This window comes from Oryza glaberrima, chromosome 6 (genome assembly GCF_000147395.1).
Source record: "Oryza glaberrima chromosome 6, OglaRS2, whole genome shotgun sequence".
NCBI classification, from domain to species: domain Eukaryota; kingdom Viridiplantae; phylum Streptophyta; class Magnoliopsida; order Poales; family Poaceae; genus Oryza; species Oryza glaberrima.
In genome coordinates, this window is record NC_068331.1 from 29,105,417 (window position 1) to 29,121,983 (window position 16,567).

At 42.6% G+C, this 16,567-nt stretch overlaps 1 protein-coding gene across 2 annotated transcripts; it reads right to left on the reverse strand.

Annotated features, from left to right (window-relative positions):
- Positions 1-3,650: 3,650 nt before the first annotated feature.
- On the reverse strand, positions 3,651-7,617 carry LOC127776755 (phytoene synthase 1, chloroplastic). 2 transcript variants are annotated; one of them, XM_052303288.1, is made up of 7 exons: positions 7,355-7,617; positions 6,580-7,070; positions 6,420-6,470; positions 5,425-5,597; positions 4,592-4,827; positions 4,295-4,487; positions 3,651-4,181 (listed from the first exon to the last, which is right to left on the reverse strand). In XM_052303288.1, the coding sequence occupies exons 2-7, from the start codon at positions 7,013-7,015 to the stop codon at positions 4,008-4,010; spliced, it is 1,263 nt and encodes a 420-aa protein (XP_052159248.1). In that variant the 5' UTR covers positions 7,016-7,070; positions 7,355-7,617; the 3' UTR covers positions 3,651-4,007. The 2 variants fall into 2 exon arrangements, with proteins under 2 accessions (XP_052159248.1, XP_052159249.1); XM_052303289.1 differs by having other exon boundaries at positions 7,210-7,356.
- Between the last annotated feature and the right edge of the window lie 8,950 nt (positions 7,618-16,567).

A 16,567-nucleotide genomic window follows, 5' to 3' on the forward strand; every position in this document is an offset into this window, starting at 1 on the left:
TCTCTCTCTCTCCCGTCAGATGCCGACGGTCTCGCGCGCCGGCGGCAATGGGCGCCACCTCATCCTCGACATCGACGACATCCCCCGCATCATCGAGGCCTTCTTCCTCACGTCCACCAGTCGCCCCGGCCCGGTGTTCGTCGATATCCCCAAGGATATCCAGTAGCAGATGCCCGTGCCGTCCTGGGACATGCCCATGCGCCTGTCGGGATACATCTCCTGGCTACCAAAGCCACCGGCCGCCAACTTGCTCAACGAAGTCATCCGTCTCATCGGCAACGCCAAGAAACCCGTCCTCTACATCAGCCGGCGGCTGCTCCGCGTCTGGCGATGAACTGCGCTGCTTCGTGGAGCTGACGGGCATCCCGTTGACTGAAGATGCACTTAAACCCCCTAGTGGGTTTTGGTGACTAATGACAAGGTGGTTAAAGGGGACTAACGTGTTTATCAAGTTTATTCACAGGAGTTTAGTCCCAAAGCAAGTTGTGATAGCTAAGAATGCAAGGAGACCCCCCAATTTGAATGTTCCTAAGTGCGAAAAACACCGAAGGTGATTAGACTAGATTTTTCTCTTTCGAAATTGAGTTTAGGAAGAACCGTACTATTAAGAGGGGTTTCAAGTGTGGTTCTAGGGTATACAAAGTGCTCTTAGTCTTTTCCATGAGTCAAAATATTTTTGGAATCATTTTTGAAAAATGATTTTTCTCCCCGGGACAGAGAGGGCTACCCGGAGGTTCTGGCCAGAACTTCCGGGCGCCATTTCAAAAGCAATTTTTTCCTAAGTGCTGCCCGGAAGTTCCTGGCACTTTTGCCCGGAACCTCCTGGCAGGTTTCCAGTTCAAACTTGTGAGTAACGGCTAGATGATGTCACCTAGCCGTTATATATATGGATTTCATCCCCAAGTCACCCTTTGGCCATTCCACTTCAGTTCTTTCATGTTCTAGGGTTTTCTAGCCACTCCCAAGCTTCCTTTGCATCCTCCACTCAAATCTAGAGCCTATCTTGTGAGATTGAGAGATTAGATTAGAGTGTAGGAGTGTTTTGGAGATGGCTTGAAGATTAGGTTTGATTGAGCACTTTGGATATCTTGTGGGCTGTCACTTGGGCTTATTACTCTTGGAGATCTTCTCCTAGACGGTTAGGTGTCGTCCGTGAGCTTCCAAAGATCTTGTGGATGTCTCAGGAAAGTTTGTGAAGGTTTTCCTCACCTCCGCAAGGAAACGAGGTAAGTGAGAAAAGATTCTTGTGCTGAGTTTTCAGAGGTTGTCCTAGGTAGAGCAACTTGCACTTGTGGTCTTTTCTAGAAGGAATTGTGAGTTGGATCTTGGTGGTCACTCAATTCTAGAAAACGACCTAGAAGTGTTGAGTTGAAGGCTGTGGACTTCTTCTGAGATCTTTGCATAAGTGAGGCAAGGGGTTAATCGAGACCCGGCTCTTTGAGCACCTCAACGGAGAGTAGGATCCGTGTGATCCGAACTTCGGGAAAAAAATCGCCTTTGTCTCTCTTGTGCATGATCTGTGTTTGAATCTGCTGGTATCTTGAGATTTACATCTTGTGCAACTCTGTGCCTGATCGTCTCTAGCTAGGACCTGTTTTACTTCCCCTAATTTCGTTTTTCTCTGTTGCCCGGAAGTTCCTGGCTCAAGAACTCCGGAAGTTCCAGGCTACTCATCCTGCTCGGAAGTTCCGGTGTTCATCACCAGGAGGTTCCGGGCCCTGTCAATTTAACCGCTGCGATTGTTGAGAAAATTTCAGGAAAGCCTATTCACCCCCCTCTAGGCTACATCTCTGCACGTTCATTGACGACCACCCTCATGGGCATCGGAAACTTCCCCAGCGACGGCCCCCTCTCCCTGTGGATGCTCGGGATGCATGGCACTGTGTACGCCAACTACGCCGTCGACAACACCGACCTCCTCCTTGCGTTCGGCGTGCGCTTCGATGACCGCACCAACCGGCAAAATCGATGCATTCGTGAGGAGGGGAAATTGACGACCGCGGAGGAGGGGACGGCGGTGAGCGGAGGAGGCGCCCACTGCTGCCGGCGCGTGAGCCGCAACCGCCGGCATCTGACGGGAGAGAGAGGGGGGTGAGAGGGAAAGAGATAGAGAGAAGAGATATCTGACAGGTGGGCCATATCCTTTTTTTTAATAAAAAACTTGCTGACTAGGTTGCCACGCAGACCAAAAACGCTTACAAATCTGCTGGGGGGGTGGGTTCATCCGGTATCGATAGTTAAGGGTGAAAAATGACTGGTTTTCTATTTTAGGGGGGCAACTCGTACTCATCTGATACTTCAGGGGGTAATTCGTACTTTTTCATATGATTAATTAAGTATTACTACTTTCTCTAAAAAAAGAATTCCTAGCTAGGAACCTGAACACACATGTGTCCAGGTTCATAGGTAAAACTAGTCATTTTTGCGTAAAAAAACTTAATCTTCATCTTTAGGAGAAAGGTCATGTTCGTTTCCACTACAAGCAGTGGATAAAGTTTTGGATTTTCGTGACACGCATTTCAAACTGCTAAACGATGCGTTTCGTGTAAAAATTTTTATATGAAAGTTGTTCTAAAATATCAGATTAATCCATTTTTCAAGTTTGTAATAATTACTCCCTCCATCCCAAAAAAAGACAACCTAGTATTGGAGGTGGCATTTCCTTTCCAGATTCGTTGTACTAGGAAATGTCACATCCAATACGAGGTTGCCTTTTTTTGGGACGGAGGGAGTAAAACTCAATTAATCACATGTTATTACCACATTGTTTTATGTGAAACACTTAATTTTTATCTTCAGAAGATTCAAGTGGTGTTTGGATCTAGGGACTAAACTTTAAGTCCCTGTCACATTGGATGTTTGGACGCTAATCCAGAGTATTAAACATAGACTAAATACAAAACTAATTGCATAAATGAGAGCTAATTTGCGAGACAAATTTTTTAAGCCTAATTAATCCATAATTAGACTACATTTACTGTAGCAATACATGGGCTAATCATGGATTAATTAGGCTCAATAGATTCATCTTGCGAATTAGTCCAGGGTTATGGAATGGGTTTTATCAATAGTCTACGTTTAATAGTTATAATTAATATCTAAACATCCGATATGACATGTACTAAAACTTTAATCCCTGATCCAAATAGGAACTCAAACACCACCAAAAGAACACCACCTTAGCTATAATACTAGTGCTAGCTTTTTGGCAAATGAAGACACGGAGAAGGGTATCCCGCCCAAACCCATAAAGCGCGGGAATTCATGCTACAGCTTATATTGGGCCCAAACTAAAAAAAGCCCAACTTCAACAGCCATGAACTCTCCGCACCCTCCAGACTCCATTCCTGCCACCGCCGCCGCCGCCGGCGGCGGCTGGCCCTCCTCTTCCGGTCGTGTGAAGGAATGGCCCCAACCCCAATAATCCCCTGCCGGTCAGTGATGTCCAGGCCACAGCGTGCGCCGCCCCACGGACTCCACATGGTGAGGTGAGGTCCTCCTGCAATCTCCTTCGTCAACCGACCAACTGACTTGTTCGCTCATGGAGTACTTGCTCTGCTCTCTCTCTCTCTCTCTCTCTCTCTCTCTCAAGTTTGTTACTCATTCTGCATTTTCCCTGGATAATGTATGTATGCTTGCTTTAGTAGTACTGTATCAATCAATCAATCAATCAATCCATGGATGATGATTTTTGTTTGCTCACCTCTGCGGCCCATACATAGGCCATAGCCGGTTAGCTACTATACAGGTTGCTCTTTCTTCAGAGTCATACATACATATGTGCTGTAGCATCAAGGAAGGATATACATACATGATGTGAAGGAAATATTCAACCATCACCTAGCCTGCCTGCCTGCCTGCCTGCAGCATTTTCCCTATACATGCTATGTATGATACACACAATAATATAATTTCCTCAACATTAATCGGAAGGCAGATGCTGTCTGATTTTTCCTATCTAAGCCTAACCTGCTCATCATCTTCCCTTTATCTCCTCTTCCCGCCTCCTACTTCTGGCTATTTCTCAGTGAGTAGGGCATCAGCAATGATCTACCATATGCAACTGGAAGCGCTAGCAATTTCTTCGCCTTCCCAACGTACGCCCTCTTTGTGAAGTTGTTGTAATCGTTTGCTTCTATCTCGTCAAGGATTTGCCGGTATAACAACAGAGACGCCCAGACCTGCAACGGGGCAATGCAATGATATTTTATTTTCCTTTTGACACCATGGCATAGAAGCACCGACAATAATAATCTGCTTTATGTTTCCTTGAGAATCAAGTGACTCTTCTTACCGGCCACCGGCTTGCCTGGCTGAGCTCGGTCACCCCTCTCTCTGCCTCCTCAAAAAACATCCTAGCTCTCTTGATCTGTCTCTTCATGAAGCTTCTCCATTTGTTAGTCACAACGCCATTGAAGATGTCCTCATCAGAGAGCCCTGCTTCTGCAAGTTCATCTTGTGGTAAATATATCCTCCCTCTTCTCGCGCTGTGAAAATAAAATGAAGTATTAGGATCAGTGAACTATATATATGCCGACATTCTGTTCTACAGCTTATGACCATTAGCGAAAACCACTGTATTGACACTTACTCCTCTCCAACGTCACGGAGTATATTCGTGAGCTGGTTTGCAATGCCGAGAGCCAAAGCAGCACTGTACACACTTTCAGTTGTTGCCTTCGACTCGGGTGCAATACCCATCACAGGAACACTCATTAGCCCCACAGTTCCAGCAACATAGTAGCAGTACATGTAGAGCTCGTCGAAGTTCTTGTATCTAGTCTTTCTGAGGTCTGACCGCATCCCTTCTATCATGTCCCTGAAAGGCTGGCATACGTGCATTGCATTTGATTAGTCATATTATTATACACCATGTGGTCTGTAAAAACTCAAAGGACAGATGATAAGTTTCCAATTGTGGGTTTTCATGTGTTCAGTAAAATTCTCAGTGGAACTTTTCCTTCCTTTTTTGTCATCCTAGATAATGAGCAAGTTATTTTATTCTGTATAGAACCTGCTTAATTCAGGTTAACAACTCCATAGAATTGCATAGGAATTATGGCCTTCCCCTTAGTATTCTACATGATGGGCTGTGCTCTATCAGTTGTCTGTTCTGAAAAGTCCTACCATATCTGTCCTTGGATTGATCTTTTTCCTAGACTAATACTGTGCATTGTGGCCACATGGAGTCCTGGACTAAGCCCAATAAATTGTGTGAAAAGTTAACAGTGGCATCAGAGACTAATGGCTGACAAGTCATATGATATTGTTGACCGATCAACTATTTGGTCGTCAACTTAGTAGGTCTATTCATCTTGCACTAGAATTGCGATGTGCAGGGAATCCATAGGGATTAGCAACCAATATAGTCTAGCAGTATTACATCATTTGGATTTTCGCTATATGCATATACCAGCTAGTTACCTGAATATCTATAGGAAACTTGGAGATGGTATCAGAAAGTGCAGCATCAAGCATGTCGTAGGGGCGTCCGGTGAAGAGATCATCAAGCCTCTTCTCCCACCGGTCCAGGGCTGACGGTGTGATGTGCGAGGCATTTGGTCCATCTACAAGCTCATCTGTCCTCCTACACCACACTGCAAAAAAAAAAGGTATACATCAGATTTCAAAATTCATGCCTGAACTAGCTCATTTAAAAGTTTAAAATTGTTAGTAGTACGGATTCATATTCATTTGGCATCTCAGGGAACATGTTCTCTCAACCTTTTTCACATGTCTTGAAACAGTTGGAGCCATTTAGCCTACCACAAGTCCAATTGTGATGCTTGCATAGATAGTGGTTTTAAAAGAAATGCACTAGTAAGTACTTTATTCTTCATTGACTTTGTATCTACAGATGCATCGCATGCAAGTGAAGTCTGACGACAAAGTTTCTGTCTGTTATAACTCCCATCAATAACCTAATTCTGACCATTACATCAAAACTTGACCAATTTGTGTCTTGCTAGTCGCTGTTAAATAGTAAGTAGTACAGCAACCTTCAACTCAAACAGTAGGTTACTATTCAATACTCCCTCCGTTTCAAAATACTTGACACCGTTGACTTTTTAGTACGTGTTTGACCATTCGTCTTATTCAAAAAATTTAAGTAATTATTTATTCTTGTCATATCATTTGATTCATTGTTAAATATACTTTCATGTACACATATAATTTTACATATTTCACAAATTTTTTTGAATAAGACGAACGGTCAAATATGTGTTAAAAAGTCAATGGTGTCAAACATTTTGAAACGGAGGGAGTACTATATAGTGACCTTCAACTCATATTAAACGTGAGGGGATATCTGATGATTTGAATTAAAAAATTAAATTACCTCCGCTTTTAATATTTACTGATACATAGTTAGGGAAGCAATGGAACAGTGGGGCAAGACATGGTGATTGTTGAAGTACCATAGATGGCCCATATGGCGCGCCGTCGGTCCTCCGTCATGAGCATAGTTCCTGCCATGAGAAAGCAGCATGAATTCCATGATATGATGCATGGCAAGAAAAAATGGATGGCACGCTGCAAGGCAGGGGTGAGAATTAAGAAGATAGACATACTACATACCAAGGTAAAAGGTCTTGGCATACTCCTCGCAGATCTCTCCGCAGCGATGATAGGCCTGCTTGAGGCCGTTTCTTGGCAGGTCCAGGTCCTTGGGAATGATGGGAATGGTGTGTGGTTGTGGGCGCAGGTGGCGTTTGAGCAATGCTGCCTGCTTGAGGACGACGTCGTACACCTTCTGCTCCGAGGAGATGACGGCCTCTCCAGCAGGGGTGACGGTGAGGCTGGAGTACACCGGCGAGGTCCGGGCAATCTCGCCCGGGGCAGGGTCGACGCCAAGGCAGGCGTACTTGAGCGAGCAGAGGATCCACCTCCTCTTCTTCTCCTTGTTGTTGTTGTTGTTGGGCAGGAAGGAGGAGCAGACATGTTGGGCGTCCCGGGCGAGGGCGTCGGAGAGGCCCGGAAGAGACGCTGAACGTAGGAGCGTGATGGCCGCCATTATTATACTGGATGGGATCAATCGCTGGCCGGAGATCGATCTGCAAGGTAGCTAGCTGCAAATAATATGCAGGTATGTGTGAGGTGAGGAGGAGAAATAATATTTTAAAAAGAAACAGACCAAGCGAGTGTCGTTGCTTTAATTTGGTGATAAACACAGAGAGCAGAAACACAGCTAGTGGTGGCCGCACTTACAATAGCGGGGCGTGTGTGCTGTGTGTATGTATCAGTATCAGGCAGGCAGGCATTCAGGCGCGCACACGTATGGTATGCAGTGGCAGAGGATGAGGAGTTTGGCAGGCAAAAGGCAAGGTTGGAATGAGTTGGAGGAAACAATTACCTCTTATCACTCTAGCTAGCTTGTTCTTCTTCTACCAGCACCAGGAAGGAATGAAGGAAAGGATATGCTGGTGCTTGGTTGCAGCTCAGCATCGATCATCAAGCAATGAAGAGAGGCATCATGCTAGTGACAAAGTCGAGAGTCTGCGTGTAGTGTCGGGATGCCTGGTCTGGTCTGTGTGGAAGGAAGGAAGGAAGGAAGGAAGAGAGGGTGGATGATGAGCTATGGCTGTAGGCTCTAGAGAGGGAGGGAGGGAGAGACGTGGAGAAGACAAGGGCCAGGACAGGAGGAGGATAGGGTTATCGCCAACTCACATGCCCTCCTGCCCTCTCACTGGTGACACTTGGAAATGACTCCTGCTGGGTTTCTCCTACGTGGCACCCACCAAAGAAAGAGCACCGCTACAGTACCACACACAGAGGCAAGATTGCAACTTTGGAGGAGAAAAATACACACCATACACCCGTTTGGTGACGCTGGGCCCGCTCTTCATCGATTCTCGACATAGTTGGACCAAGGAGGACAGGTGATAGAAAACCTTCTATAGTGGCCTAAGGAAAAGTCTTCTTTTAGTTGTAGCATTTTTCACTAGTTTTCTTTTTTTGTTTTGGGTATCTCTCTCTCTCTCTTTTTTTTCAAATTGCAGGTTTTATAATAATACATACATCACATTTTTATTTATACTAAAATATTAATGTTAGATGCATACAATACATATGCATAGATTTACCTTGAAAAGTATTATATGTTCGTTATGTTTTTACAAACACATTTTTTTTGGACCAAGTTCTTTACAAACATATTAGTACAATATAAATTAATTATTGAAGCTGTATTCTATCTGAATACCATACCAATGTCAAAAACGAAAATCTGTTTATACCAGTGGAATCGAAGTAGAAGTAATAAAGATCACAAGGGACATGATACGAGAAAAATGATTCAGGTGTTTTGTTATTACTTTTGTTCATACACATTAATTTGCTGTGTTTTTCAATACAAACAAATTCCTAAGTTTTGTTTCCTGTGTTATTCACATGTTTTATACTCTGCTCCAAACATGCCCTAAATGGATGGTAGCCTGATTTTACTACTCTGTCCTTGTTTCTTTTTCATCTCAAGTACTGATCCCTTCAGTTACATGCTGTTGAGTTTATCGTTGAGAGAGTCAGTGCTGCTTACTGGTCATAACTCATACTCCTTCCGTTCCGAAAAAAAAACGAATCTATTACTGGATGTGATATATTCTAGTGTAATGAATCTGGACAGAGGTATGTCCAAATTCATAATATTAGGATGTGTCACATTCAGTATTAGGTTGGTTTTTATAGGACGGAGGGAGTACGTAGTTTGTTTTTTAGGGTATTTTCTGAAATACTCCAGAGAATTATGTATAAAATTGAAGTTATTTTGTGACATAAGTAGTATATATACTACCTCCGTTTTTTAATAGATGATGCCGTTGATTTTTTCTCACATGTTTGACCATTCGTCTTATTCAAAAAATTTACGTAATTATAATTTATTTTCTTATGAGTTTTTTTATCACTCATAGTACTTTAAGTGTGATTTATATCTTATACATTTGCATAAAATTTTTGAATAAGACGAATGGTCAAACATGCGAGAAAAAGTCAATGGCGTCATCTATTAAAAAAACGGAGTGAGTATAATTTTGCAGGATATGGAACGGTGCCACCTGCCAGTATGAGCCTACTACTGAGCAAGACTAGTGTTTTGCATAATGTCACTGTTCTCTCTCAATCATGTAAGACTGAGTTTGGGGAGAAGGGGATTGAGAAGATTAGAAAGATACACAAAACGAAGTGAGCCATTAGCGCATGATTAATTGAGTATTAACTATTTTAAATTTTAAAAATAGATTAATATGATTTTTCAAAGCAACTTTCCTATAAAAAATTTTTGTAGATAGAATTTTTTTTATAAAAAATACATCGTTTAAAGTTATCATGATCATGTAAGACATGCATGGTTTTCTATAGGTGTGGGCAGGGGTGGCTGGGTGCACCAGAAACAGGACTAGCAGTAGCAGCATTGTGTGGTGGAGCAAAGAAGGCGAGGAAAAACAGCGTGCAGCAACTCAAGACGTGTAGGACTTGGCGTTTGTGTTTCCCTTTGATTTGCTGACCCTTTTTTTTTTTTGGAAGACTCTTTGATTTGCTGACTAGTAGTAGCAGTGGTAGCTAAAGCTTATTAGAGTACTTGCACTGTTGCAGTGCACGTCAATAGAACAAGTTCAGTTCATCATATATACTAGCGTGGACTAGCCTTAGCAAGCCGCCGGAATACATTGCATCTGAATATACATGCGATGGAGACTGCACTGCACTCTGCCTGCAATGCATTCCTCTTGTTCAATCTTCTTTTGACGTGCATACCCTCTTCCTACCGTACGCGTATATATACTGTTCTGCTCCTTCTTCTCGTTCTATTTGAACGTACCTGTAGAATTTATCGACGACTGTATATATAGATATGGGGAAAATGCGGTTATGAATCTTGTATATACTGTAAAAAATGTCTACTCTTGTTTATATCTTGCTCCTTGCATTTTACTCGCTTTCGCTGAAACTGTGACAGATGAGTTGCAGACAGGAGAGGGAAGTGGCATCAGCCGTCACCATTCATTTATTCAGCAAATGGATGGCTCGGTCAAAAAGGAAACCGAACCACTTGAGATGAGAGGAGAAAGACACAGAGCGAATATCCTCCTCCGACTGCATCTGCACTTCTACGGCTACATAGCACAGGTGAGCTGTGTCTTCTCTTGTCTTGCCTTTATGTACAATCTGTTTCATTAATCTAGCATGGCAATATTATTGTTTCCTTCTTTTTACTCCATATACCAACTATAAAAATACTACCAAGCAAGAATGCTTTAATAATAAATTTACCTTACCTATATTCTATCTCCGTTTTTTTAATAGATAACGCCGTTGACTTTTTGTCGCTCGTTTGATCATTTGTCTTATTCAAAAAAAATTACGTAATTATAATTCATTTTGTTGTGAATTGTTTTATCACTCGAAGTACTTTAAGTATGATTTATATTTTATACATTTGCATATTTTTTTAATAAGACGAATGATCAAACATGTGCTCAAAAGTCAACAGTGTCTATTAAAAAAGGAGGGAGTATATATATTATAAAAATTAAAAATGATTATGTATTCATATATTATTTCGTCTGTCGCTAAGAAAACCTCTACTTCGCGCATTTCGTCCGACCCTGCAGCTCTTCTCTAGTTCTATCTCCTCAGCACGGCTAGCAGCACCTCTTTTCTTTGTTTATATTTTTTTTTTACAGAGGAGATATGTACTTGGGTTTATACAGTAGCGTGGATAAGATTTGATGTAGGATTGAAGTAAACGATATAATGGTCTAATCAGGAAGCGGTTAATATGATCTTGTACTAATGCATAAGAGGCTCTGTTTTTCTCATATTGTTCATCGAATTTTTGAAATGTTTAACTTATCTCTATAATCCAGTAGATGATCTACTTTATAATCTAAATCAAACGGAGGAAAGTTATCAAACTCATATACACCGTATCCGTATGTAGTGTTTAAAAACAACACAAAGTATCTTCTATTTAATCTATGTAACAAATATTGCGCCTGTCATGTATATAATTAATGTGTATAAGTTTTTACCACAGTCTTCCGCATAGATTATAGAGGGGGGGGGGGGGTTGGGGTAGAATTGCCCCCTAAACTATCGCAGTCGACCGAATTACCCTCTTAACCCGAAAACTAGACATTGCTCACCCTGAACTTTCAAAAACGGACGAATTACCCCCCTCGACCCAATCCAGAGCGGTTTTATCCTACGTGACGTACGCGTGGCAATCCAGTCAGCATTTTATTTATTAAAAAAATGTGGGACCCATAAGTCATACACCTCTTCCCCTCTTTCTCTCTCTCCTTTGTCTTCTCTATCTCACACAGGGCAGCGCGCAGGGGCGGGGAGGTGGGCAGCGTCGTGGGGGTGGGCGGGCGGTTGGCGGCGGAGGCGAAGGTCGCTCGTGCGCCGGTGGTTGAGACGGAGGTCGCTCGTGTGGCCGGCAGCAAAGGCGGAGGCAAAGACGGGTAGCGGCGCACGGGGGAGGGCCGGCGGTCGGCACGCGTGGCCCGTGGGGAGGAACACGGCCGCGATGGTGAGCAGGGCAAGGATCGCGGCGGAGGCGACCCGGAGGAGCGGGCGGCGGGCGGCGGCACGAGACGAGAGGAGGAACCAGTCAGCGCCGTCGTCCACCGCCCGCCCCCTCGCGCCTCCCGCCTCAACGCCGTGCCCACGCAACCTTTTAGCCGCCCGCCGCGCTCGCCTCTCCCAGCCAGGCACACCCACCCCCACGCGCCGCCGTCCGCCGCCCGCCCAGCCAGGTGTGCCCACCTCCGCGCGCCGTCGTCAGCCGTCCGCCGCCTGCCCTTCCGCGCCGCTAGCGCCCGAGCAACCTCCGCCTTTACCGCTGCCATCCTCGGTGCCACCGTAGCCCGTGCCGGTGATCCGGTGAGGGAGGGAGAAGAGAGAGAGAGGTAGAGAGGGGTGGGGAACTGACAGGTGGGGCCCACCGATTTTTTTATTAAAAGATTTGCTGACTGGACTGCCACATAAGATTAAACCATCGCGGATTGAGGCGGTGGGGGGGGGGGTAATTATCCGGTTTGCATAGTTGGGGGTGAAGAATGTTCGGTTTTATGGTTTAGGGGGTAACTCGGTCGACCACGATGGTTCGGGGGGTAATTCGTATTTTTTCCTTAAAAAATCCTTTTAAAGTTATTTAATGTCTGATGTACTTTAGTTTTTCTCGTTTCAACGCACGAGCATAGATTATGAAACAAAATGTATTTTTAGAGTTATTTAATGTTTTGTGACGCATAGATACCTTTTCTAGTAAAGTGTAAACAAATAAGATACGGACTTGGCTCCGCAGTTCATAGCGAACGAGTCACCAAAGTCAGAAGAAGAATTGCATGGATATGGTTTCAAATGCAGCCCAAGTAGGCCCATGGGCAGCTGTGTTTCACGATCTATGCACAAAGCCACAAACGTGCCCCAAAAATCGATGATTATCCCCACATCAGATCAATGCCAAAAAATTTTTAAAGGAAAACAACACGAGACTATGCCTATCCATTAAATATAGCGGGAGAAAAATACAGTCCCTATGAGTAAAAAAGGGAACCGGACATATGAGGATCTAGCTGCTGGGGCAGTTGAAAACTAGAAAAGGGCCATGTTTCTCATTGACGTATGCTGTTGTGGTTTGTTTTCGGATGACCGAAGAAAGGTCATCCAAATGATATTAAGATAGAAGAAAAAAGTTACAAGTATGTTTTTATTGATAGTTGGTTGTCGAGAAACATGCACTATAGTGCACAATCCGAAAAGCTTGACAGACCACCAACCACACAAACACATACTACTGAGAAAGGAGTCAAGTACCGAACCGATCATCGCTGAGCCTACAAGTACAACGACGCTACAAAGCAGAGACACTAAAAAAGAATGACGCCTCCGGAAAGGTAGCGACGCTAAATATACCGATTCGAAGGACAGTCCGACAGTTGCAAGGAAGAGGAACGAAGGACGCCATCGAAGGTGAAGAAGGATGCTTGCGGCTAGGAGGAGGATCCGTGGAGCAGGGCATGGAGATCGAGCGCTACTGACCAGGACGATGACTCTCGTGTGATGAGGAATGAGTGAATGATGCTTGGAGGCAGCAGTTTGGATTGCCTCCACTATCGCCTATCAGGCCACGAGAGCATTCTATGCTGCTGCTTCCGTCGCTGGTATGTGCATTGCACTGCTACGATGTTGAGGAAATATTGGGGAAGAGAGGAGGGATGCAAGCGGGGCCGATCCACGAATTTACTTATAGGTTAAATAGATGATAACTAATGGATTTTTGTGTCGTGATCCGGTTTATCACATCTAGAGATGCAAGTGGGTCAATCTATGAACTCATTTATAGGTTAAGTTAATAGGTAACCAGTGAGTCAAACCCGCGAGTTACCCACTAATTTTGCCTATAAGCAGATTTGCTGATAAGCCCGCTTGTAACCCTAGTGAGTCAAACCCGTGGGTTACCCACTAATTTTGCCTATAAGCGGATTCGTGGACAAACCCGCTTGCATCCATAGAGAGGAGGGGATAGGGAAGAAAGCAGAGAGAGAGAGGTGGGATGGCATATGCCCCCTCTCTGTTTTTCAATTCCTATGATGATTGGACTGACGGCAATGTTAACCAATATCCCCTTAATATTATTTTAGAAGTCATTTTTATTACTTTTAATAGTTAAAAGAGTCATTATATCTGATTTTAGTAGGGTAAGATCTGGCCTATATTTAAGAGAGTTAAAGTGGATTTTTTTTCCTAATTTTGTTTCAAGTTTGTGGGCATAACAAATCCCTCGGTCTTTCTCCAACCTACATTAAAAGCTAATGCTGGAAAGTAGAGTATGATGAGAAAAAAAAACAACTCTAAAATTAAGTTAGAAATAAAAATTTGGACAGAACTAGTATGCTGCCAGCTTTGCCATACCATGAAGTACCGGTGCTTGGTTGGTTTGCTTAAGATAAAGGTTTAGATGGATTAAGATAATGCATGAGTAACAAATGACATGTCTGAAACATGAAGATCCATTCATCCAAGCACCAACTAGACAACGTTTTGATGCAGTACGCTTTAGTTGACAAAATACTGAGTCATATATATATATACATATATATATATATATATATATATATATATATATATATGTATATATATATACTTTAAAGTGAAAACAAAAGCTGCTCCAACTAACTTACTAAAATGTGCAATGATCCATCCAACAAGCTTTCAAGTTTGATTTGCCGCACGGCGCCGAGCGCGTAGTTTTGATCTCGATCCTGACGTCATGCAAGATAAAGTAGTAACGTACGTGTACTGATACAATTTCTTGGAGTATATACTAGTAGTACTAAATACTAAAACATGGTGCAGAAGTGTATATACTACTCCCTCCGATTTACAGTATAAATCATTCTAGCATTTTCTATACTCATATTGTTCGTATGAGTGCACTGATGACGCCGCCTAGCTAACTTTATAGCCGCCCAAGCCAATTCATGATCAGTGAGCAAAGCAAACTTTACTGGAATCCATGCTGCTATGCCTATGCTGATCACTCCTCGCTTGAAAGGAGTGATCGATCCGGTACTCTAATTAATAGCAGTATGAGCACAATTAGCAGGACATTTATCTGGTAGTACAATCCAATCCTACCCTACGTAATGCAAATGCTGTACTCTATTAATCATGTATGTATCGATAGCTTTCTTGTTCTGCAATAACAAACTTGTTCTATTATTAATAGCGAGTTGGGAGGGAAGGAGGGAAGGAAGGAAGGAGGGTCGATTGGTCAGAGGAGAAGAAAAAAAAAAGTTGTACACTAAAGTTGAAAAGGAATAGTACTGAGAATCGTCGTGGGGTTTAAATGCCATGGATGCCTTGAAACCGAAAAGATCCTCCTATCGTACAAAAGCAAAACAAAGGACGATCCTCCTAACATGCATGTGTTTCCTGCCACTGCCACTGCCACTGCCAAAGTGCCAATGCCAAGCTGATGGATGGATGCCATTGCTTACTGCAATTGTTTGGCTCACTTATCACTTGCAAAGCCAAAGCCAAAGCCAAAGCCCCGCTTATCAAAATGATCGTTCCCCTCCTCCTGAATCCGGATGAGTTAATTGTGATACTGGCGCATAATACTAATGAAGATGATCATCACATCCATCATTAATTGTGAGGCAGTAGAAACCTGAGCACTCGATCACTCAAGCTGTGTTTAGATTCAGAGCTTAAAAGTTTTTGTCGTGTCACATCGGATATACGGACACGTATTTGAAGTATTTAACGTAGTTTAAGGGGCTGTTTGGATGGGGCTAAAAATATTTAGTCCCTATCATATCAGATGTTAGACACTAATTAGAAGTATTAAACGTAGACTAATAACAAAACCCATTCTATAACCCTGGACTAATTCGCGAGACGAATCTATTGAACCTAATTAATCCATGATTAGCCTATGGATTAATTAGGCTTAAAAAATTGTCTCACATATTAGCTCTCATTTATTCAATTAGTTTTGTAAGTAGTCTATGTTTAATACTTCAAATTAGTGTCAAACATCCTATGTGATAGGGACTAAAGTTTAGTCCCTGGATCCAAACACCCCCTAATAACAAAATAAATTATAGATTCCGCCTGTAAACTGCAAGAAAATTTATTAAGCCCAATTAATCCATCATTAGAAAATATTTACTGTAGCGCAACATTGTCAAATCATGTAGCAATTAGGTTTAAAAGATTCGTCTCACAAATCAATTACAATTAGTTATTTTTTATCCTATATTTAATACTTTATGTAGGTGTTTAAATTTTCGATGTGATAGGGTGAAAAAAATTACAGATCTTAAACATGCCCTTAAAAAATTACTACTACTACGAGTATACTTCTACTTGTGTTGAAGTATTGAAGAAAAGAGATCTTGTGTGGGTCCTACTCGAAAGGGCCCACTGCTCACTATATAGAGCGTAGTACTCCACTGTGGACTACTCGCACTGTTGTAAACCGCACTGCTGTGTTGTTGTTGGCTTTAATAATTGACCTGCTGCCTGCCTGCTGTGTCCTGAGTCCTCACTCGGCCTTCGGGGTTAAGCAAACCTATCCTCTTTTCTCTTGTACTAGAAGTATTACCGTACAGACCACTAAAATCAAAAGCTTTGCCTGAAATGAAATGGCTGGGAGTAGTTATAGTTGTATCCCAGGCAGCATGGCCATGGACACACAACCAAGGTCCAGTTTAGTTACCATCCTATGTTTGATACATGTATAAAGTATTAAATATAGATAAAAAGCTAATTACATAGATTGCGTATAAATTAGAAAACAAATCTTTTAAGCCTAATTACTTAATGATTTGATAATGTGGTGCTACAGTAAACATTTGCTAATGACGGATTAATTAGACTTAATAAATTCGTTTCGCAGTATACATGCGGAATTTGTAATTTAATTTTTTATTAGTGCCTAAGCATGCTGACTCTGATTGGGTTACAAAGCATAATATTGTCAGTCTAAACATCTATGTGTGTTTATATCCCACCATAAAATTTTACACCCTATCACATTGAACGTTTGAAC